The sequence below is a fragment of the Diorhabda carinulata genome, chromosome 2 (assembly GCF_026250575.1).
Source record: "Diorhabda carinulata isolate Delta chromosome 2, icDioCari1.1, whole genome shotgun sequence".
NCBI lineage: Eukaryota > Metazoa > Arthropoda > Insecta > Coleoptera > Chrysomelidae > Diorhabda > Diorhabda carinulata.
In genome coordinates, this window is record NC_079461.1 from 35,610,877 (window position 1) to 35,637,538 (window position 26,662).

Here is a 26,662-nt window from a genome sequence, read left to right on the forward strand (position 1 = left end):
ACCCCACATGACTTACTTTTAAAACAAATATCTCTCCGGTGGTCCTGTTGATGTCGAATTTGCTGTTAGCGGGATTGTCGGGATCAATTCCCTGTCCCGTTAAAAAATAAACGATGTTTTGTGGTCTGTCTTTGTCTCCGTCTGTGGCAGTTACCTAAAGTTGAAAAAAATTAACGTTAGATGATATAATTTATGAAGTATACAAAGCGACACATTGATACTTCGGAAAATAATCAATCAACGTGTCAACCTCTAGGTATAAGCATTTATCGCTACATTCAACAAACATGCAAAGCTAAACATTTTTCTACATACACATGCATTTCATTTTTATGAATATTCACAATCATTTATTTTTCGCTAGCGTTATATAGTTCTCTTCATAAACGGAGTATAGTTAATGTCAACAAATTCATATTTAAGAAAATTATGCAACAAAAAAATACAAACAATCTCACTGCAATACGATAATACTATGCCGTCCCTGTACTACACCTGATCTTACGGCTTCTTCAGCGCTTCGCCCGGGATGTTCACTTGCTGATCACGCACTGATCATTGTTTTGGTTTATTATTTTTCTTCGATAAATAAACTTTAGTTTGGTTTTGACTGCCGACAGTGACGATTCACAATATTGTTTTCAATATGTGTTATAATTAGTTTTTCAAATCTTATTTCAGTTTGTGATTTCTATATTTGATTACCGATTTATTTGTCTTAGATATAGTGTCGAATTATATCAGTACGGAAGCCACGTGTGATACAGAGGGTGATGTCTTGGGGATTGTAGCTGGTGTGTGGTAATTTAGTTTCTATTGTTCAGCATGAAATTTCTTAGAATATATAAGGGCCGTGTAAAACTTTTTTGTTCCAGTTTTTTATTTTCTTTGTTTGTGGTTCAGTATTTCTGTTATTTTCTCGCACTAAACCTTTTAGATGTTAAGTGTAGTACTTGGCTTTTTGTTCTAACGATTTATAAGCTATTTAGAGTCTTTACGTGGAAAAAGTTTTTCCATAAATGCTGGATATCAATGAGAACTCTTTAGAGGTCTCTGCGTTTAATGGTTAAGTTTATATCTTGCAAGTTTGGGATGTAGATAATTGATTATTGATTTAATCTAATTTCTAAATCTGTTTTCACGTATTTTATAATTGAACTTTAACTAGTTCGTCTGGTAATTTGTTGCGCCTTGTATCAAGTCATACAAGGCTAGTTTTTGATGGATAATAATCGTTGGTATTGTTTGTGATATTTGCGATGTTGTATACTTGTTTCTTCAAAGTTGTTATTAGCATTTTCACTTTTCTTCATTTGTTATTGATGGGTACCTGTTAGATGTTAATAACGTGACTTTGAATGACAATGAAACCCTTCTGTATCTGGTACCAGTTGAGAATCACACGGTAGAGGCTTTTCTGGCAAATTTAAATCATGACATTTGCCATGTAAAACTTCTTTTTCCTAGTTTTCTTTGATTGTGGTGAAGTATTTCTGTTAATTTGTCTTGAAGCTCTAGATTCGTTTCTAGTTTTGCGTCAACAAAATAAAAGTATAAACACGTTGAAAGCAGATTGTCCAACGTCTATTTTCATCGTCGAAAACCAGCGCAATTCAATTGGATATAATAAAAGCTAGTTTTTGTAATGGAAAATGTAGGAAAGAACTTTGAAGTTAGATCAAATACGTCGCAATAGAAAAATTTACAGTAGATCTCACAATTCTTATACGAAAAAGATTTTCTAAATGTTGATCCGAAATCATTAGGATATTATTGATATGGAAAGATTTCTTAACATTTCAATACAATTAGAAGGAGCTGGTTTTAAGTGAAAACCGTTTTGTTATGTGGTAAACTTTTTAACATTATCGAGTTGTGTTACCAGTTTTTGAACTCATCAGTAAAGAATTTTTTCACAAAACACTTGAACTAGTTCTGTTTATTTGTGAATATTACTCATTTGATTTTCGGCCAAAATCTACTCATTTAATATAGATGATGGTATCCAGACCTGTACGAACATTTTCTCTACAACGTTTTGTGTTAAATTGTTATTTTTCGCACTAGTTCGTCCAGATTATTCTTGGACGGGGTTACAATTTGTATACAACAAGATTATCCTTTATAAACATATCCTGGTCATATGGTATTCAATTAAGGGGCTTTGCTTATCAAAGTAGTCTACAAATCATCCAAATATTTCAGAGCAAGTTGCTAAGCAGCATCGTAGATGCACCTTGGTGTATTAGAAACTATAACCTCCAAAAAGATCTGGATTTAGACACAGAAATACAGCTCCTTCATATTGAATGTTTTAAAATATCCCTCGTATATAGTTAGATCAAATATGTTCACAATATACCAAATAAAGTTATCTATCTCATTTTTTTCTCATCTAGTTGTCACAGAAACGAAAAATAAATTACCGTTTATCGCATATTTCCTTTGGTTTGTGAATCATGTAATTGATAGCATTTTCGTAACCGTTCGCGTAGATTTATTCCCGGCGATTAATTGTTGTATTACAAAACGGCATTTAATGGTTATTCGATTTAACAATCAGTGGTCTAAATGACAAAGTTTGCAATTTACATCATTTTAGAATGCTCCGTTTGGAATTTGGGGTGTTTTGTTTCCACTGGTTTTGACTGTATACAACATCGCGACAACGGACAATAGTTTATTTTGAATACAACTATGTTTTCACCTTAACATCACCAATAATTGGCCCGTTAAATCTTTTCCAAACATGGATCACTCTATCGCACGACTTTAATTGAAGAATGTGCAGTACAGCTGGAACTATACTAATATCGAAAACAGCTTACAAAGACAAATAAGAAAATATATTTGGAGTTGTGTTTAAATAATTTTGCTGGAAAAGTTGAGAATGAGAAGAATTTCTCTTCCGGTTGAAATACTTTGACAAAACAGCTTGCAATTGATCAAAATTTTCTACTGGTGATGAGTTAATGAGCTATGGTGAAGAAACAGTGGGAAACGCCACTATCACAACATCCGTCGTCAACTAAAATCGAACATCGGAACGATGCTGATCTAGTTTTTTGATACCAAGGGCGTAGTTCATGTTTCCGCAGGTCAGAGCGTCAATAACCTTCACGAAAACTTATTAATTTGTGATTATGGTAAAGATAATAATAAAAAGGGTTCATTTGTTGTAGTTTCTCTATTCATTTTTACACTTGTTATCATCTACTTTATCCTCGTTCCAGTTTCGATTGGTAACGACAACAATTCTGTATATGTACAGTTAATAACCAGGTTGTAAATGGACAAGTTTTAATGAAAAATTCAATTACATTCCTTTGTGACATTTAATATTTTTTAATTAAATTCTGGTTGTTTTTGGGTCCTCCCTCGTGTATTATTGTGTAGTAAAAAACAAAATACTGTCGTAGACGTCAAGAAAATTGTAATCGGGTCAAATTGCCCCTCGTAAATTCAAGATTGGAAATGATGAAAAATCTTAGTGCGTGGAATAACTGTACTAATTTGGAAATTGAAATTACATGAAATTCTTTTCATATAGAACGTGTTGATACATCACAAATTGATCGTTATCAATTTCCAAATAAGCATAAATCTTTTCCGGATGAATTATGTGAAGATTCGTGAAATATGTGGTTAATATGCGAAATATTTCGTACGTGGATAAACATAAAACATTTTTTCGTTTGCACTTAGAACGAAGGAGATTTAGAAAAAACGTAATGTAGGTTGCCAGAAATAGAGCTAAAATTTTGTGAAATAATAAAATTATTTTATAAAAAATGTGACGTTACTTGCTAATTTGACGATTTTTGCTAGTTTTTTTTTTAATTATTCTAGCAATAAGTCAGAAGGTATGGCTTCTTCCAATCATTGGGAATATGCCAATCAACATACATCGACAATGATGGTGCATACGAGAATGGTCCCAGATATGGACAAACAAAGAAAAATCGTGGAAAAATTAATCACCGAGCCATTTTCTCAATTTTTGCCTATTGTAATAACGGATATGTGAGCTGGTTCATTGTTTTGATGAAACAACACATTCTTCTTAGCCAAATGCGGCTGTTTTTGCTCAATTTCTTCGCTTAAACGTTGCATAATACTCTCGCCGTTTTTTTCCTTTTTCAAGATAGTCAATGGAAATTATTCCACGCGCATTCCAACAAACCGACGCCATAACCTTACCTAGAGATGGTCTTTGCTTTTTTTGTAGTCGGTTCTTCCTTTTCAATCCATTGTTTCGATGGATCCACGTTTCATCCATGATCCACATTACCAATCGTCTTCACGACACTGTTTTTGTTCCATTGCGGCACCCATCTTGCACACAACTTTCTCAAATTTTCAGTTAATATGCGATGTACCGTATTACTATGTCTGCTAGCTCGCGCACTTTCAGTCGAAGATCATCCAGAACCTCTTCATGGATTTTCTTAAACATTTCTGGAGTCGTCACCTAATTTGTTCGACCACCGCTTTTGGTTTCCGTAGATCATACGGTCTCGTTTAAACTCTGCTACCCAATATTTTACTGTTGATAACGAAGGCCTAGAATCTAATACAGATTTCGAGTTAGTTGGGCTAAGGCCCTTCAAATAAAAGTATATTATATCAAATAACGATGACCAGTTTTTTCCATGTTTACAAATTCAAACTTGAAACATATGCTGTTTGGATTGTGTACTTGAACGTTGGAAAATAATGACCTGGGCCGTAGAATATAGAAATTCATTCATACTTCGTAGATTTATTTGATAAAATTAACACTTTTTTCTTGTTAGATGTTACCTTTATTTGATTTTCATTTTGTTGTTATAAAATTTATTCTGTGAGTTTGAAATTCAGTTTTATATGGTTTGAATAAATTGCGAAAATTGAAACGTTCCTATACTTTGTATTATTCACATAAATATTTAGAGAAATCCATCGATTTTCCAGCGCGAAAGACTTTTCGTGATTCGAGTTTGTATAATATGGAAACAAAATCGGTTTATAAGACAGTTAACTTTCTTGAGTGAGGGAAGACAAAATTTTTTATTCACAAACTTCCAACAATACGTGAAACAAGACAGAACCGCATTTGGTGACCCGCGTTCGAGCCCATGGAGACTTTATATGATTTTATAACTCATTGGGTGTCGCTTGCTTGGAAACAAGACATTCCCACAAAGTTCTTCGTGTGTTTGTATCATCCAAATTGGGAAAATGTTCAAAAATATATTTTGAAACGTTTATTATCAACTAAGATTAACCATCTTTAACAAAACCTTATGATCTGACGATATGTACTATTATCAGCGCCCCTTTTCTGATGGTAGCTTTGAACCAAATTATTTTAAAAAGTCTATTCTAGACTTGAATTAGTTTCATCTTGTCAAAATTTATTTAGAGTATGTTCCTCTTTTGTTTCTTATTTTCCTCAACATTTCTGGAGTCGTCACCTCATTTGGTCGACCACTACGATCCTGGTCTTCGCAAGTCGTACGGTCTCCTTTCTGCTACTCAATATTTTACTGTTGATAACTAAGAAGCCGTCTCACTTAGAGTAGAATCCAGTTTAGGTTTTTTATTGGTTGTGCTAAGGCCATTCATATAAATGTTTGCAAATTCACTGAAAACGTTCACTATTGATGGCTGCCAAACAAGTACTACAAAACGTGGTGTCTTCAAACTTTTTCAAGCAACTGCCTCGATCTCTAGGTCAGACCATGTACTTCTGGGATCATTCTCGTAGATTATAACACATTATCGATATTTCTCGATGTTCGGTTTCCTTGGATCGCACTCAGATTAATTTGATTCTGATGCCTATTAGATAAATTGAATACATTCAATATTAGTAGATTGGTTGAGTGATATTTGAAGAACCCATAACGATTGCTCATGGTTTTATTATAAATCGAAATCGTTTGTAAAGTAACCTGCAGGTCGATGATGTAAAGTTCTATTTGAGCAAGATTAGAAGCATTTTTATATCGATATTCAACCACCCGATACATAAAGGCAGTCACCTAAATAAGTTTTACCCGATGATAAGAATGATGATGAAATAAACTTTATTAAACGAAGAAGAAATCGCTAAAGCTGGGATCTATTTTGAGATTAGAATTGTTCAATTAAATTATTATAGCAAACTATTATTTTCGCACGATTCTTGAACGATTTTTGGTAATTTTCTGTAGTGGGTTGGTGCCCTTGATTAACAGCTTCATTTTGACAACTGACTGCATTATTCGGTCATGTGTGAAAGCGTTGTGACGTTATTTAAATGAGTTGTTAGACAAAGTGAATGTTATCATGAAGTATGGACAAAACGTACAAATCTACAGTAAATAAATTACTTGAAAAGACCTAACCTTTCTTTCTGACTCGAGCAAAAGCCAATAGTCAAATATGAACCAGTGCTACCAACCGACGACTTGTTTTACGAATTAATTTCCCTACAGAAACTCTCTGTTATTTGTATTTCGAAATATGAAATGGATTGACTCTATGAGCGATTTAAAGTTCATCATCATCAACATGGTAAAGTATAAAAACAAAATTTTCTATTACCAAAGTATTATACTTTCAACTAAAGCTTTACAAAATTAATTGTCTTCAGTAACCGACGCGGCTAATACCGGAATTCGATTTCTCCACCAAAACAGAAGGCAGAATTAGGGCAACCCTCAGAAAATTGCGGCTACTTACCAAAACCCGACCCTTCTATTCGGTTGTAGTCCGTCTAGGCCTGACTAATAGCCTTTAAAGGATTAATTAGACAGGTCGGTACTTATTAGAGAAGATTAATAAGTTTTAGTTTCCAACTGTGACTGAAAATATTTTTCTCTTCAACTTATATTGATCGACCAGAGTAGAATTTATTTTATAGTTTATTTTTTTAAATCTTTTCCCTTTTTCTGCTACCTGGTTTTAAGATCAACATTTTTTTAGGTTTTTCCTCTGATTCATTTTGTTTCTTGATGGCCCCTATACAAGAGTTTTCCTCTAAGCTTCATTATTTTGTTTTTCTATGTATACTCAATATTTAGGTACTCATCATTAAAAATCATTGAGCAGATCTGACTTTTCCTAACCATGTTTTCACCTTCCTCCGCCTTTCATTTGCCAGATTATTTTTAATGGTTAGCCTTTTACTCATCCCAAAGTTGAATCCAAGATTTGAAGGTTTGTTCTGGAATGGCGTTTACCTCGTTTGTTTGACTAGGAATCGTATTTGAATTATTATTGGTATGATGGTGAATCTGGTTGGTGTAAAGCGGATGTAAGACAAACGAAAAACATTCAGCTGCCAAAAAAACTCACGATTGAGAAGCTACTTATGCCATTTCAGATCTCTTTCTTATCCAAACATTCAAGGCCCTTATTTTGAAAGCAGTAAAAATAAAACAAAAACATCACCAAACAGTAAAAAAAGACGACGAATTGATTTCTTTCAGTTTTTGGCTAAAAATCAAGAATAATTTTTAAGTGACAATTCAGTTTGGACAGTTTCACTAATAACCTGTTGCTTAGGACTCATCAACTAAGAGAAGAATGAAGAAATAGTAAGAAATTTAGACTTTTTAGCCTTTAGCCTTTATATGTTAAGCAGACCCTTATTTAAACTTATTAACCTGCCGCTGGGAAATACATAAATCCTTGTACCAACTTTCTCCACACCCCGGAAGAGCATGAAGATACACCCTTATTTCGAAAAAAACTATTTTGTAATATGAATCGATATTAGTCTATTCAAGTTTTGAGGTGGTATGTAAAATTCGACATTTTAAAGACATTAAAACGTGTTACCATACGAGTGCTATTTGGGTTGAAGTACCAACTCGAATCACCGTGTTTCGATGGTTTTCTTAATTCAATCAAAAAGATTTGTTCGTACTTTGAAGCAAATGGTCGCCTGTTTTTTCGGAATCAGTGGACATGTCGCCAAAGTTTCATTAGAGCATCGTGGAACGGTCAATTCTGAATGGTACCTACATCAGTATGTTTTTGCCAGGTTCGGAAAAATCAGGGAAACCAATCGCAGAGTACGAATCATTGTCCACCACGACAATCCGATCTCCCACACATCAGTTCAAACAAAAGCGTTTTTGAACAGTCAAAATATCGATTGATGGGTACAGTTCTTGTTTTGGCACCTAATGATTTCTTCCTATGTCCGTAGGTTTGTGTTTTTTTACATTTCGAATCACATTTTTTAGAGGTAACTCAATTATAAATATTTATCTATGTATATCGATATTTTCAAAGGAGTTTAAACTAATTTTGTTATTCTTGACACAAATAAAAAGGAAAAAAAGAATGTTACGATATTTACCGATATTTGCAAGTACTCATTAACTGATTTTTGTTTTGATACTTTTACGATTCGAACGTCTTCAAATTTTATCACTTTATAACTTTGAATTATTCGAAATTTATTTCGTCACGAAAGAAAATTTAATTTCGTTTTGTTGTTTTTAAATAGGTTCAAAATGACTAATGACATTCCCAACAAACTTCACGAAGTTCCGTTCGTCTAAGTGTTAAAATCGAAAGTTTCCAGAATCTGTCACAATTCGTCGACGTTGAGAAAAGGATGAAAAATGGACGTAGGTTAAAAGTTACTTTCCGCTGATAATATCTCTTGTGCATACCAAAACACGGATTTCATTTAATTTACGACGGCATTTATCAATCTAGAAGTAAATTGCATTTTCTACGCGAATTCCCAAAAAACAAACTTCTAAATAAGTAATTCCTTAACGGACGCCGAGGTAAGGATGAAATACCTCGACGGACGGAACCAATAGGTCAAGTTAACTCGAGGTTAAGTGCAAATATTCCGAATAAATTGAATAACTTCCATCCATCGTATGGAATAAAACAATATTTGGACTGAAAACAAATATTATTAAACGGGCACAGATCATATAATATCACTTTATGTAAGAATTATACATAGCGATGAAAAAAATCAACCGAATCGCGTTAGCACTGCCATCTATTGGCTTTCGTTGATTTCGCAATCGATTAGAGGCGCCTAAAGCTTTCTGCGGAAAGTAGGATGCCCAATTTCGATGGACAAAACCAGAAAAATGACATATATGCTGAGATATATGTTGTGTGGAAGGAAAATCAGGAAGAGCTTGTAATCAGTTTATAGTTATCAGTAACTTGTAGCTTCAGCTTACCAAACTCATTTGGTGCTTGAGCCCCACATTCTCTAGTGCCCTTATGCATAATTAGAATCAATATTCCCTTGGGATATATCATTCCGTGTCATCAGAATTTGAGAAGGATGCTTTAACTTTCTTCCGAGTATTCTATGGTAAGTGATCGAATGAGGTTCCAGTTTTTCTTGATTTTAATAGACTAAAGGAGACCCTACCCATAAACACCTGATAACATAATCAAAAATACTTGAAAATCAACAAAAAATTAGCGTTGCATCACTGATAAAACCATTATTTGATTTTGACTTCCACCATACTTGTTTACTTCGAATGGTTGCTAAAAAGGTTTCACCTTCAATGAATTTAAATAATTGGAAATAATAGAAACCAAAGATCAAAATTAAATATATTGAGAATTGAAATATTATGAGCCGTTCTAGTCAACAGACGAAACCAAACGAATTATTTTAACAGACTTTTGTTTTTCGGTAACTAATGATCGTGTTACAAAATTCGATGTTTTTTGAGGGTTATTTTTTCAGAATTTTTAAGTTGAAATATTAATTTAACATCGATAATTCTTGAAAAAACTTTTTTTTTGTTTATAGGTTTACAAAACGAAAATTTTGTTGACATAAATCAAACCACAACTCTGTCGACTGCAGCAAAATGCATAGCGACATATAAATAAACAAATTTCACATAATTTTCATCAATTTTTAGTATCTAGTTCTATCATGTAATACCACATAAAATTTCGTACAAACGATAATGGAAATGACATCAAAGTTTTAAATTTCGATTGTCCTGAATTGTGCTTGCACGCTATGTCGCAAGCTACAGCGGAATTTATTATAAAATTCAAGAAAATGTCCGATATATTTTCAATTAGAGACATAATGTGGTTTTCCTAGCTTCCCCGAACTAATAGTGAAATTGCTTCAATTTCAACAAATGAAATTAATCGAAATATTTCCAGACTTTTATCTTTTACATCCGTACTTGTGATTGGGCGTAACCGGCTGTTCAATTAGTTCTGATATTCAATAAGAGATGAGGCTATTCATGTTCATTGTTTCAATTTTCTCGTGTCTTATGTCGTTATGAACACGTGTGGATCGGTCAAATCATTCATATATTCACAGTTGTTCAAAGATGACGTGTTTCATTATTGTTGTATAATGGAAAGAATTTCTGTAGTTGAAAATGGTTTTAAAGACTATCCACGTCTACAAAAAGGGCATCCATGTCAAATAAGATTGCAAAAAAGCACAAGACATCGCTTCTTAGCTGTAGATGAGACTTGAGTCTACCATCACGATTTTAAATAAAATCAAAATATTAATGCGTGGCTGGAACGACTACAAAGCGAGTTTGGGTACAGAAATCGGACATGAAGATGTCTGGAACACAAGAGAAATTTTGTTTAGGAGTTATTTCAACATTTGTTGCAGAGTATTGTGCAATTGCAAGTGAAGATACGTAGAAACACAAGGTTAACACAAAAAAGAGGTTTTTTTGTTCAAGGTTAACAGTTGAAAGGACCACTGCGAGAATCAGTAGATTGGAATATTACTTTAATCGCCAGACTTGGATTCATGTGACTTTTGGTTTTTTCACATCTTAAAAAGTGAGTTTGACTTCAATTGAACAAAAAAGGTATAGTAGAGTCTTTTTTCTATGGAAAACCTTATTTTTGAGAATATTTCAGGTTTGGAATGATTGAAAGCAAAAACAAACTTCATCTCCGGTATTTTAATTTGTTTTTGTCATTTTAATAAAATTACTTCAACTATTTCGGTTCTTGGACATTAACACGTTGACTGAGTGTTTCTTTTTTTTCTTTTTTCTTTGGAAAAGTAGGTTTCGTACCTTATTTTGAAAAATATTTCAGGTTTGGAGCGATTTAAAGCAACAGCAAATTAGTTTCATATATTTTGATTTTCTTCCTTCATATTGCTAAAATTACTGTTCTTGGACATTAACACGTTGACTGAGTGTTTCTTGTTTTTCTTTTTTCTTTGGAAAAGTAAGTTTTGTACCTTATTTTGGAAAGTATTTCAGGTTTGGAACGATTTAAAGCAACAGCAAATTAGTTTCATATATTTTGATTTTCTTCCTTCATTTTGCTAAAATTACTGTTCTTGGACATTAACACGTTGACTGAGTGATTCTTGTTTTTCTTTTTTCTTTGGAGAAGTAGGTTTTGTACCTTATTTTGAAAAATATTTCAGGTTTGGAGCGATTTAAAGCAACAGCAAATTAGTTTCATATATTTTGATTTTCTTCCTTCATATTGCTAAAATTATTGTTCTTGGACATTAACACGTTGACTGAGTGTTTCTTGTTTTTCTTTTTTCTTTGGAGAAGTAAGTTTTGTACCTTATTTTGGAAAGTATTTCAGGTTTGGAACGATTTAAAGCAACAGCAAATTAGTTTCATATATTTTGATTTTCTTCCTTCATATTGCTAAAATTACTGTTCTTGGACATTAACACGTTGACTGAGTGTTTCTTGTTTTTCTTTTTTCTTTGGAGAAGTAAGTTTTGTACCTTATTTTGGAAAGTATTTCAGGTTTGGAACGATTTAAAGCAACAGCAAATTAGTTTCATATATTTTGATTTTCTTCCTTCATTTTGCTAAAATTACTGTTCTTGGACATTAACACGTTGACTGAGTGATTCTTGTTTTTCTTTTTTCTTTGGAAAAGTAGGTTTTGTACCTTATTTTGAAAAATATTTCAGGTTTGGAGCGATTTAAAGCAACAGCAAATTAGTTTCATATATTTTGATTTTCTTCCTTCATATTGCTAAAATTATTGTTCTTGGACATTAACACGTTGACTGAGTGTTTCTTGTTTTTCTTTTTTCTTTGGAGAAGTAAGTTTTGTACCTTATTTTGGAAAGTATTTCAGGTTTGGAACGATTTAAAGCAACAGCAAATTAGTTTCATATATTTTGATTTTCTTCCTTCATTTTGCTAAAATTACTGTTCTTGGACATTAACACGTTGACTGAGTGTTTCTTGTTTTTCTTTTTTCATTGGTTTTGTATCTTATTTTCGAAAGTATTTTAGGTTTAGTACGTTTGAACGCAAAAACAAACTTCATCTGGTGTATTTTTATTTGTATTTTTCATTTTAGTAAAATTACTTCAACTATTTCACACTTTGAACATTAACACGTTGACTGAGTATAAATTGGAAACATGAAATAATATAAATATCAAATAAGAAACACGTTTTATTTATTGAATAATGTGATAAAACCATCGATACCTCAAATAGTTTCAAAAATATAGAATTTTTTATAGAAGCATCTCGGAAAGTTTTTTAGATTTTCTTTTTTTTTATCAAAAAATTGAAAATATTATTTGCAAATAGGTATTAAGTAGAAGTAATTTTTATCAAAAATTATGTAGCGAGATATATTTTCTTTCTAAGAATCCAAAAATCATATTAATTTTGAAATCAACAATGTAATTTTCCAGAAATCCAGTTTTTTATTGATTCATGCATTTTTTATACCAAAAATTGCAAATACAGGTATTTAGAAGAAGTATCTAAGTCTAAAATCATGTATTTTCAAAAATCATGTTAGATTTGCAATAAAAATGTAGTTTTTAATGAAATCTCATCGATTTTCTTGTTATAATAATTTTTAAATCTCCATATCAATCAACCTTTTCATGTGAAATTACATCAGTATCTGGAAATTAAAATTTAATTTCCAAACCCTTTGAAATTTTGAGTTTTGTTCCAAATATTCAAATTTAATGTTAAAAAGCTGTTGTATTATATAATAGAAATAACGTCCCTGTTTAGATTTTCTTGTATTACAACGTTTCCATTTCATAAATGCAGATACTATGAATTTTTATATTATTTTTCACAAAAATTTCAATTCCAACTTCCACCTTGTATATTTCCTACAAATGTGGAACTTAAGAAACCTGATACAATCAGGTGGTATTATACATGCATCTTCCCTTTATTGAACCTAATTATAAATTGTACAATACTCATTGTATATCGCAGTTAATATCAGAGATTTCTATTGAAATTCTATTCTACACAATTTTTTTTTGATTTTTATTAAAAATATCGTGCATATCAAACCTGCGTCAATTTCAGCGGATAATCTCCAGAGTATTCTTCATCGATGATCCGACTGTACTGGGAATGGTTGAACATTGGTGGCAAATCATTTTTGTCTCTTATATAGACGACTATAGTTGTATAATTTTCATTTAAACTGTCTGAAGCCACCAGCGTTAACTCGTACTACGTTACGTCATGTAGAAAACATAAAAAAAACAAAAACAATACATAAAAGTGAACAAAAACAAAACTGAAAACTATATCAGTAAAGGAAATAATAAAAGTTCTAGTAGATTTTATACAAAAACAACCGACTCGACTCTGATGTTTGGCAGTGTTTTTTACGATTCATCATTTGTCAACTAATTTCACTTTTCCTTTTATATGAAATTTTCCATGTATAAAACTTTGTTAGAAAGACATTTTTTGAATAGTGCAACTTCATTGATATGTAATATATAATTTTTTCTATCACATGGCATTAAAACATATGTAATGTATCAAAAATTAACTAAATTATTAGTTATAATGCATAAAACATTTTCTATCAATATTGAATTTATCATTTAGATGTTCAAAATGGTATCCATCGACTTCGTTCAATAGTAGGTTCGTAATTACTTATGTTTATTTAGAAGAAAAAAGTTCCTCGTGCCCGAAGGATACAACTGGGCGTATTTTTTTAGATCTTATAGATTCTATTAATTATTTACGTATTCAATCTACAAAATGAGGAGTTTCTGTTTATTTTATCACGAATCGATATCTCAATTAACTGTATCAATCATATGCTTCGCTTTTTGAAAAAGTATTTCAAAGTGCTGCACATAAATAAATCCTCTCTATAACTTTAGAAGGATATCTGAAGATATTGGTTATAATTTTGATTTGAATCTTTTGTTCCTTCTAGTTTATTGTGGTTTTGTTTTTTTAGTATTTTTCTTATAAGCGCTGGCTACAATCAACTGTGGTTCTTAAGTCTTTTAAATCTATATTTTAAGGTTTTTTAAGCTAAATTCAAACGATTTTTAATCAATAATCAATCTTAGTTTCCAAAACACTACGAATTTGCACTGCCATACTAAAAAAATGTAGTGGTATTTGAATGAGATGGTATTTTGGACACTATCCAAATTTTCGATTCAAGGTTGGATTATTCAATCTAACAATCTTCACAATAAAAATTTCCATTAACAGATTCTCCAGGTTCAAAATAAAAATGTATCCGCGCAAATCCAACCTTTTCGGGATGTAAATCCGGTTTTGTCGTACTTTTTAGCGATTGAGAGAGAATCTCAACCTTTTTAAAATTAAGTTGTTCACGTTTTGCGCCAAGATCAGTTTCCAAAGAACTGAATTTTTCCATCTCCTTAATAGTCATTATGCCCTTATAGAGTCGCATCTTCGATACGCCCTTCCCTTCTGGGGTACGTGTGGTGGAAATCAATTTAAGCGAATCTTCAAACTCCAAAACAGAACTGTTAGATATTTACTCAGACTAAACAGTAATGCACACTGCCGGGACTTCTATAAAAGATTCAAAATATTGATTCTTTCTTTCTTTTTTATCTTTGAATCCGTTTGCCTAATTTGTAAGCACGATTCTCCAATTTTAGGGCTCGATCTTTTGCAATGCAAAAAAATGCACAATCACTTGAAATCAAATCTTATTTTTTCGCATTACGCAATAAATTGGGGGCATATTTACTGGAAAGTGTCTTTTACTTTATTTAGATTCTATATTAATGATTATAAATGTTTTTCATTTTAGGTCTCGTCTGTTTTGAATTATTTGAATAAAAACTAATTTCAAAATAGAAGAGACCCAAAATCAAGAACATTTAGAAGCATTAATACCTATATCAAAAGTTCCAAGAAATGAGAAATTAAAGAAAATTATATTTTATTTCATTTGTCTATTTATTTAGTTTTTTTGTGTGTTTATTTCTTAGTTTTTTACAAGCTTTTTTCTAGAAAGTGTAAAAAATATTTTGGCAATAAATTATTTCACTGTCATTCGTTTCAAATCTGCTGTAAATGTTTTTGAATGCTTAGGTAAAGTTAGGTTAGGTTAGGTTAGGTTAAGTTAGGTTAGGTTAGGTAAAATTGTAAAATTCCAAAAGCATACCACACTGTATAGGCTCTTATGAAATTTGGGGGCAATTTCATCCCAAAAAAGTCACAATAACCTCGAAATGTCTTTTACTCTTTTGTCTACTTAATATTTGCTCTTGTTTTAATTTTCTTACATTTTTACAATTTTCTTTTGGTTCCTGTCATCAATTTTTAACTAACAGTTAAATCAAAATATCAATATCCTTTTTTATGCGTTGGTTAATTTGTCATAGAGTCCTTTAAACTTGTTTATTTTTTGAAATTTTCTAATCCGAAGTTTTATCACAAAAATAATGCAGTCGCAAATCCTTGAAAACATACCCGAGTTAGACAGTCAAAGCTGGGATAATAAGAGAAAAATAGCACTAGGGTAAAGGTGATTCCTGTTCAATAAGCTGTTCTAGTTCGTTCTGAAAACGAAATAAATTTTCGATGGAAAACCAACTTTTCCCTATTTAATTTATGTGCATATGTCAAATCTGAGTGTTTTATGGCACGGAACAAAAACGCCGAACGTCAAGTTCGATCTTTTAGGTTATGAATTATGTTGAGGAACGGTACACATAATATACGTCGTCGAAAATTTGGAATGTTATGAGATAAATTTTTCGAGTTGATTTTGTTTTATGTAATACAACTTGAAATACGAGGGCTGCTTGACGAATAAATTTGTTCTCATTAGTTGACAACATTTCCGCTATATTGTTAGTTTCCGCCATGTTTTCGAGTGCAAATTTTACTTAAAAAATCCACCTGCGCCTTTTGGGCATGCAGAACAGCATTCAGGTTATTCATGGGTTCTTCCTTCACTGGATACATATCTCAATGATCAAACCCTTTCCGGGTGGTGTTGCACGAAAACAAGAGGGCGACTGCACAGAGTTCAGCGCCTTGTTTGTCCATCCCACTACGTGAAAAAGTGATTGAAAAATTAATGGAAACTTACGTTATATCATCTTGAAAGTATTGCCTTCTATGGAAAGATTAGTAAGCGTGTTTAAAGGTTTAAAAGTCTTTTCGAAATTGGTGAACAAAATTCGTATTTATGGACATTTCAACTGTAAGGGTAAACATGGAAGATTCCACGTGGAAAAAGCAAGCTGCAAAGTTGGTAGTAAACATTTTGAAATTGAAAAGATTGGAAACTCGACTAAATGTATAAAGAAACAGAAGAAAATGGAATGGTTTCCCAATAAAATACTGTCGATCTAGCTTTGGTATCTACGAGGATTGTCTATAAAGTTTCCATAATAATTTTAATTTTTCTCTATGGTCTCTAACTTTTTTAACCCTTCCAAATAATGATTGCAGTTTTTCTCCTCAAAATAGATGCTGGTGGCAAGATCTGGCAAATACGGTGGATGATCAAATAATTTGATGGAAAGCACTAGATTTTATTTACAAAAAATTCTATTTATATTGATTAAAACGCGTCAATAGGATATGAAAAATGTTCATTTAAATGCGCTTTCGGTCCAAAATTATTACAAAATGTCAAAAATTCAAGTGAGAAGCTCTCGGTACACCTTAGTCCTCGTTTTTTTAACTACAAACTTTATTTTTCGAAGTCCTTAATCTACTGTTTCCTTTTTTTGTTGTATATCCCATTGTCGATTCCAAACAGATCGTTTGCAATGATTTTAAATTCATGTAATTCGAAGGGATTTGGAATTAATCAGAAATGTTTGATTTTAATTATTGGAAATGATGATTGGGGTAGAAATATGGTTCCAATAAATTACGGATTAGTAACATCGATAAATTTCAATAGCTGTCATCTATGACCAAATTATTTCTATGTATGAACTACAATTGCTGTTTGAATTATTTCGCTATGGCAATTAATTCAAGTCATTCAAACGTCGACTGTCCAGTGTGGATTTTATATTGAAAAAAATCAATTTGAAAATACATTTATTATCCTTGTGATGAATGGTAATAATATCTTAAAAAAATAATAAGTAAAACAGTGATTCTGATATGGAAGGATTACAAATCTTAAAAAGAATATAAATAGGGAAAAACTGGATATTGAAGGCACAGGAAGAAATGTAAACAAAAAGAAATTCTTTTCAGGATTAAGACGACAAAATTTTGAATATAATTATGGTATGATATAGAGGGTGTTTAATAAATAATGTCAGTTCACAATATTCACTTTGTTTATTGAATGAAAGTACAAAAAGTATTTGAAATATATTCCATCTCGTCATGAATATACTGAATACTGGATGTAGTTGGAGTTGAATAATACCGCGTAACATTCGCATTACGTGAGGAAATAATCCGATAATATATTTGCATCAGCTGTCCACCAATCCAAGACACACGACAAGACTTATCATCCTTTATCTTAACGCTGATTTTCCATACTCTGGCTGCTTAGATAAATCAATTTTCCATCTCAACAATCATCTTCAAGTTGAGTATACACTTCAGTCGACGTTCTACTTGAATCTAGGTTGGTACAGTTTCTTTAGATCTTGTTTAATGATTTTAAATGATGTAAAGTATAATTAGAAGATCCAAGGGAATCCGGCAAGTGCTGGTACTAGTTTGGCCTTTTACTGCTTCCTTTGTAACATCAATATCCCGCTCAGGTGGACAAATTGTATATTCTTCCCTTATTACAACATTACTGTATTTAATCCACTTTCAATATACATATAAAATTTTTCTACTAATATCGTACTGATTTGAACGTTTTGAACTATTCATGTTTTTTCAGTTTAAACAATGAAATTTTCACAAGCTTTCAATACAGAAATATTCTGTAAATCTCAAACTCACAAACTACTTTTCTAGCTTAACAAAATAAAGCTTTTTGCATGCGAAAACGAAATACGAAAAGAAAAAAAAACGGCAGATCAAAAATGAAAAGTAAAACACATCAACGTTAACATGTATGATAAAGACTCGCCCTTAAAACGCTTTTTGGTAGATTTCTATCATCCTCTTCCGTGATTTGTGTCCGGTACGTTGGTCGTTCGAACACCGGAGGATTATCATTAACATCTTTGACGTGGATGACGACAGTTGTATAATTTTCTTTCAGATTGTCCGATGCCGCTAAACGAAGTTCGTACTGCGAGCAAAATTTTATTATATGTGATATTGAAGATCCAATCGATAGAACAAAGTTTGTTTTATATCTAACAATTACTCCATTTGGAAATTAATTGATATCAAAAATTTAATTCTAATCAAGAGGTTTTCGCTTCGGTATTAATTTCCGATTCACTATAAATGAAATTAACACTTTATCCTGACTTTATAAATACGATAAATCAACAGGAATGTTCATTGGAAATGAGTAAAACGAATTTTGAAGAAAGCCAGAGGGAGAGTTTTTAATAATCATGTACAAACTTTGATACGATAAATGGTAAAAAAATATATTATTCCCGCACAAATTCTACGATTTGTTTGATTAATACGAAAATATTTAATAAATTTTAGTATTGTTGCCTTTCAAGTGTTACATTATCAAAATCTGTGAACATCCTTTTTTCTTCATCCTATTTAACGCTGACGCTGTGCTTGGTATTCAGACGTCGATCAGAACGTTTACGCTCAAGTCAGACGCCGCATACAGCATTTAATAAGAGACCGAGACCTCCACGCGCTCAAACTCCTGTGATTATTTACTTAATATACTATTTTTAATTGGTTATTGATTGCAGTTGGTTCCAAATAGGGTTTTGTCAACAATTTAACAATTCAAAATTCAAATTAATGATTATTAGACTTGATAGAAAGTTTTCTTCGTTATCTGTTTTAACTATTACTTCTTCACAATGTTTCATTTATTATTTTATTCAACTGTATCGAGATAACAAAAATTCTTGACTCCCTATATTCCTTGGTTTATACTTCATTCGTCATAGTATCGGTTTAACATTTAATTTCTTCCTTATATCTTCAGCTTGTATTTTGTTTGTTTTTTTTACACTCACAACCATTCTTAGGTACTTCGTTTTCACTGCTTGTATTCTGCTTTCAAGTCTACTTGAAGACATTGAAGACAATATCAAACAAAACATGTGGTTCATGCACGATGGTGATCCAGTAAAATTCGGTTGTACTGCTAGTCAACATTTACTTGCAGCATATTGGATTGGATTGGTCGAAGAAAGTGCCAGCATTGGCCTCCTAGATCTCCAGAGTTGAATATTTTGGCTAGAGGTGGTGGTTTCCAGCATTTATTATGAATCGTCTCGGATCACATAATACAGGAGATGGAGATAGAAGATTGAGGAAAAATAAGGAAAAAGAAGAAGGGCTGGGAGGAGAAAATATAATAAGGTATGTCAAAGCAGAAATACTAAATTGGGTAGGACACATCATGGTCAAGAGGCAGACCAAGAAATACCTGGAGAAACGAAATTAAAGAAGATACCAGAATCCTGGAATTAGTAGACTGGAAAGCAAAATGCAAAAACTGAATGGAGAAAGAAAGAAGGACAAATTAAGCTGGTTCCCGAAAAACTTATAACGAAAGAGCTAGGGTAGTAATTCACCCCAATAAAGGTATATGTAGATGTACCAAGGGCTAATCATAATCCAAGAGATTAAAGGGCATGATGATGATGATGATGATGATGATGATGATTATGAATCGTATTTCATTTTACATCTTTACTGTTATCCAATTATGGACCTAATTTTTTTTTCTGCAGCTATTGATTATTGGTTTAGGGAAAAATTTAACCATAAAAATTTTTTCATATGAAATAAAATAAGGGCTGCCAATTTCACCCCCGTATAAAGTAACAGGAATATTAAAAAAATTCCTATGGTTAGTCATTTGTGATTGCATGGAAATTACGGAATTTCAAGCTTTTAATTCAACTGAATTTTTATGAATTGAAAAAAATAAAAACTCAATTTTAGTCTCCACCTTTTAAGGGTGATATTTCGGAAAGGGGTGGGTCGGGAATATTGTGTTATAGGAACGACCCATCTTAATTTCATTAATTTTGTCGTATAAATCATAAAAAGCCTTGCATACCATTCCTTTTTTTTGATAACTCATTTTATAAAATTTTGAATATTTAGTCCGCCGAAAAAAATACGTGAATCATCGAAACAATCAGATAAATGCGATTTACTAGATAATATCATCCTTCTGATATAATTGACTACTTCTTATTCATTTTTAAGATCTCATGATCAGTTCCTGGGAGGTGGACTGCCATCTCTTTGGTGGTCGTCCGGGTTGTCTTTTCCCTATTGGTTCCCTTCAAGTACGATGATGATTGACAAAGATAGGAGTCCCTAGATTACATCGAATTAATTAAAATCCTTAACAATTCATGGACAACGAACGTATCCACGTCCTTTATTCTGTTAAATTCAACTTTCTGCCTTAACATAACCCAATAATAAATGTTATTAGAAACTGTTAATTAATCCGTCATTATACTTGATCGCATTTAGTACGCTTGGGTGATGATAGGATAGCCCCAAGTAATTTAGCACGCCTTTAGATTGTTACATATTCATCGTATGTACGTTTCAATTTGAGATTAATATAACCGGTAAATTGTTTTTAGAAGTTTAAACAGTTAACTGAAACTTTAAACCGGATTTAGTAAGTATGTAGATATAATTGTATTACGAAATCATTTATGTTTAGTCCGTTTGGAAAGTAGAAATATTGATTGAAGACTTTGTTCCCTTAAGATTGTATCTTGAGAATGATTTTTGTTGCGTTTGGTACCTGGATTATATTGTATCGAAGTAATTTTCTATGTTTTTACAAAAATATTACAAGATTTTTTTCCTTTTTTGTATTTTTTTTAATCTAATGGATACTCACCCTCTTCCTGGTCTCGTAATCCAAAGCTCCGGCTACGTAAATGGCGCCTGTCATATTTTTAACAGCGAACGCACCTCCTATGTTACCGCTTGTGATCTCGTATCGAATACGGGAGGCTGGAAATGAAAAAGAAATTCAGAAATACAGTAGAATTTTTATTGCAAACTAATGTTTTTTGTTTTTGAAAAATTATCAGAATTTGTTCTAACGAATGTTGATTCTGACCAACACGCGTTTCGACAAGTTATCGTCTTCGTAGACTTAAGGTAAACAGTTAATCGAAACCCCTTCAAATAGTCTCTAATCTAATCAGGTGTGAAAGAAGGATGGGCCACAACAGACATCTAGCTCATCAGTTCAATCCAGTACTAAGAATGTTATTTCTTTGGCAGAATCGTCAAGAAATTTGGAATTTTCTATACGTTCCAATTTATGAATCTGCTTTTTTCTAAATTTGGTATTTTATTGACAAAACATAAGTTGTTGAATAGGATTTTTGGTAACTTTTTAATCCTGCTGAGTTTTTCATTTGATTACTTTAAATAATGATCAATGAGATTGTCCAATTCCATGTATTAATTTATTGATTATTAGAAATTGTAGAATTTATTTAAAATCACAAATTATATTCCTTAAACAAATAGTTGTAATAAAAACAAATCTATAGTTTATTTTAGAAAGGTGTAGAGTAATAAAACCATTGTAAAATTCTTTCATTTCATCAAGCGCAGGTAGTACCACCCGGGTTGGGGTCAATATATAGGTTTAGCCTATTGTTATCCACTCACAAACACTGAAAATAGTGTGCCAAAGGCGTGCCGGTAGGATAATCTTAAAAATAGTGTTGGAATTAAGCAGAGGCACTAATAGAAGGTTAAACGGTACCTGTTAAACGCAAAACGTAATTGTATAATCTACTACCTAAGTAATCCCTACACAATATTTCGATATTTACACTCCAGGCCAGAAAACAGACTTTTCCTAATTCTCTTACGCAATTACTTGAAATTTTAATATTACAAACAATACTTTTTCAAGACCTACACCGAAATTGAGCCAAACTGGGCGGAATTCCCCATTTTATTACTCTATACTTTTCTGAAATAGACTATAGTTGGTTAGGTTAGGTTAGTTGAAATGAAATTACCGCTAATCACAACATTGGTTGGGATTCATCGGGAATATTAGTCATAACGATTATTTCTATTAAGTAGAAAGACATTTTGATTTGATTCAGATGAATATTGGAGCTGACGTGATGGAAGACTTCCACTGATCCGAATTCATATTAAGTTGTCATAGGATTAATTTCTGTTAAACTTATGTTCCAGTCATTAACTATATGAATTGATAAAAATATTTTAAAAGTTTCGAATTGGAATTTGTCGCGTCGTATTTTTCAATTTTTCTTAGATAATATCTAAATTAACTATGGATGTTAAAATGCTTGGAAATAATTGAAATCCTAATGAATTTACACCAGATGGAGGAGCTTTAAGCTTAAAACCGTGTCGAGATCGTTGATTTTATAAACCCTGTTACTAAAAGCGGAAATCATGAAAATGGATGAGATTGAGATAATCACCACTCGAAATTAGAAACAAGGAAAATGGGGATTTAAATTATATATTATTGACCGGAAAAAGTACGGGAAATTTAGATTTCCTTAGAGAACGTATTGGAAAAATGATGTACATTTGTTTTCAAATAGTTTTTATAAATAAAATTGAAGCAAATAAATTTCTGAACGTGTTCGCCGTTTACAGTTTACTTCATATTCTTTGTAGCATAGTCCAAGTTTAGTTAATAAAGCGAATTTACATAGTTAGACATCTTTTAGTGACCAAAAACTCTTGACACTTTAGCATAATGCAGATTTTGGATTTTATAGTTGTTCCTGTTGAAATTAACGACGATTTTGTTGATAAATCGTCTTGGTTTTGATTTATTGAAAATTATTGACACGCTTATATCAGTTCAACATTAGTATGTAGGTTCGTAAACTTGTTTGTTTATTTATTTGTGTGACTTATTACTGTTAGTATATCCCATCACTTTAATTGCGTTCGTAAGCCGAGCGCGCTATGGCGTCAACCTCCGGATTGGCCGGTTGTGGGTTTAAATCTCGTTAATGGCCGTAAAAAAATTTTTTCTTCACACCGAAACAAATTTTACAACTGTGTTAGAGATTCACGATATTAATGATTAAAAATCGAGGTAAAATGTTTAGAAAAACCAAAAAACACGTTTCATATAATATGAAACTAAAACGTGACAAATAAATACGATGAAAAAATTTAAAAGTAATTTTTTGTAATCCTGCCAACTGCCTGATTTTTCGCAGCAAATATATTTTCTTCATTTCGATCCCTCTCTTTCAATTTTACTTTGGATCTCAGTAGGTTCAAAAATTGATTTTTGTTGTTTTTCTCTTTTGAATTAATTCAAATAATTCACCGTGTTTGTCGATGAGTCTCAGAATTTCTTAATTTTTCAATCTAGCCGTCCAAGGAACTTTAAAGATTCTGTCTGGAAAGCTTCCAACTTGTTGATCGCAGTCGTCATCAATGACCAGCCTTTTTCAGACCAATTTTAAATTAAAAGAGGCCTAAAATCGCTAAAGCGGGGGCTGACAAGTCCTACATAAGATCCGAGACCTTGTGTGTGACCAGCTTCAGAACAACAACAAGCAAAATCAATTATTGGAACAACTCACAGGGTTGAGACAGGCAAAGACTCTTCTGGGAAACTATAACCAGAGAAGATGTATTTACCTAATCTACGAATACCAAGAGGAGTTCTATGGGGCACTGTCGCTTCGACAAACACCCCAAGACGCTAGACCTAGTAGATAATGCGTTGTGTAGATTTTGTTGCACAGAGGACGAAATTTCTATCCATATTCTTTTTCACTGATGACCTCCAGAGTTCTACACCTGATGCGTACGAAATAGAAGACGAAGATCTCTGGAAATTAAAGTCATTCCACGTTCTAGTTATCAATTTTCCAATAAAACAACATATTTGGAATAACATAAATTAGTGTTATTACTCTTACTTGGAATTTGAAATATTTTTGATCAGTCCCATTGAGCGTGAACTACTCGGTATATTAAATGTACTGCTTTAAACTACCGAGGATAAACTAACTTAATACGTGTCTGTGAATGTAAAGCTTCAAACATTGAACGGAATATTGATTACATGTTTACAACCTACTAGCTTTTTGTAGGATGGTGTCGGTGGTGTATGGTGCATTTTGAACATCAATTTGAGTCGACAGGAAATGTTTTCAAGAGATAGCTTTCGAATTAATTTAATGCTACTCGTAAACATTCCCACAAAGTTTAGCGCAAGCATAAAGTTTGATTTACGTTAACATATTTATAGTATAAAAGCTGCTGCAACAGCCAAAGAGGTGTTTTTGGCTAAAGAAAACTGAACTATGGTAATTAGAATTCAATGAAAAGCTGAGGCGATGCTAGGAATCACTGAATTTACTCGACAACAAAAGTCTAATGAACCTACATTTTTGTAAGATTTGAAAATTTGGATTTTTTATGATTATGAGTAGATTTTAATACGAAAACTTTTATTTTACAAGGAACTAGTTTTAATTAATTCAATTCATTTATTTCACGAAAATTGTGTTATAAGGAAAATTTAAATCCTTGGATTACCAACTATGATTTATTATCACTTATAGAGAGTTTTCCATAAAATGGTGATTACGGCATTTTCTGTGAAGGCACGAATAACGATGATAAGTATGTAGTAGGCGACAAATATATCTTGAGAGCCCCCTATGGAGGAATATATTTTTTGTTCAGCTTGAAATAGATCATCTTTTTTCCACGTATAAAAATATTAATCATTTCTTATAGAAAAAATTGCAGGTCTCTAGTCGCGTACACACGAGAATTTATACGAAAAAAACGCGGAATGAAAAGTAACTGCAAAGCTTTTAAATTAAGAATCGATATATTCGATTCAGGCGAATTTCAAAGTACTACAACAACATCAACCAAAACCAGCAATCCATACAACAAATACGGTATTTTTTCGTGGTCATTCGCGAGAAAAATACACCATTGAAGACGGCGTTTTCTTTCTTCGTTTACCATCAAGGATTTTTTTATTAGCAAACAAAAAAGTGGAGATATATGGATGGATTTGATGGATTTCAAAGTCTGACACATATTTTAACTTTTGAATTTAGTAGTTAGATATCCGGAATTCGAATATACATTAACGAAATTGCACTACAAGAATTATATTTTTTTGATCAAATTTACTGGAATGTAAGTCGAGTAGGTCTTGCAAAAACTGTTCTAGGTGAGATTATGTGAAACAGAATCAGGTCAGCAACCTTACTTCTATGCTCTAAGTTGTCCAAGGTTCTGGTCAACTCTGGATCGCTCATAAGTCAAACTTCTCTTTTCTGTATTGAGTCGAGCATCTTCAAAGATGGACGAATCTGTTCCTTGTACAGGATTAGAAGCTGTTGCGGAGTACATAGATTTTTGGTCTTCAAGAGGTCTCCAAGTTTTTTTGCCAGAACATATTGCTTCTAACCTCAATACCCAACAAGTGAATTTGTGGTGATGATGATATTTGTCCAAACAGTGCCAGCCTGGGTCTTTCCTGCATTGTGTGTGCTATCATCTGGGAAGATTTTCTGATGTGTGTCCATCGATAGTGACTTGAACGGATCGGTCTTTGAGATAATGACGAAAAGTCTTCATACAAATTCGGTATCCCTATTTAGGATCAATTTTAATAAAAAATTCCGGTGTGGAAATTACTATTATGAAAGTGTTCAAACTAAAAAATTCTTGCATCGACTCAGTTCCAAAAAGAAGACAATAGAAAAAGCGAAAAAATATTAAGAAGTGATAATAATGAACGATGGAGTAAGACCAAAGAAATCAAAATAAAAACGAAACTAAAAATATATAAAACAACAAGAAAGCGCAGGATTATTTGTATGGAAAAGAAAGAGGTCGAAATTACGCTAAAAATAGAAATAAAAAATAATAATGGAGCTGGGACCTATATGGTAACCGGAAGCTGTTACGAGAATGATGATAGAATGGTTGAAGAAGAATTAAATGGTTAGATGAGGTGGAGATGGATTTGGAAAGAATAGGAATGAAAAACTGTGAACAAACGACCGTGGATAATGAAGTAATGAAAAGGGCTGTTGAAAAAAATGAAGGTGTAAAAAATTAAACTGTCGTATGGAAACGAATGTTCATAAATTCTTTTTTATATGGTGTCAGAGATGAATATTCTGACAATAATGATGTTACTGCTCTATCTTTATATCCAAACATTTGCTGAATATCAATTTTGTCTTATCTTTTAATAGATTTGATTGAATTTTTGATTTTACATTAAAAGTTATCGAAATTGGAGCGTTACCATTTAAAACATTTAACGATAACCTAACAAA

General features: G+C 32.1%; 1 protein-coding gene across 10 annotated transcripts in view; it reads right to left on the bottom strand.

Moving 5' to 3' along the window:
- LOC130903407 (neural-cadherin) overlaps positions 1-26,662 on the bottom strand; it is a 444,749-nt gene that overhangs the window by 23,687 nt on the left and 394,400 nt on the right. For 8 of the 10 annotated variants that reach the window (XM_057815490.1, XM_057815488.1, XM_057815485.1 and 5 more), the window contains 3 exons: positions 21,208-21,323; positions 18,307-18,471; positions 17-154 (listed from right to left, as the gene is read on the bottom strand). In XM_057815490.1, coding sequence (XP_057671473.1) covers positions 17-154; positions 18,307-18,471; positions 21,208-21,323 — 419 coding nt within the window. Of the gene's footprint in view, positions 1-16; positions 155-13,289; positions 13,455-18,306; positions 18,472-21,207; positions 21,324-26,662 lie in introns of all 10 variants that reach the window. The other 2 variants (XM_057815489.1, XM_057815486.1) reach the window with 1 other exon arrangement.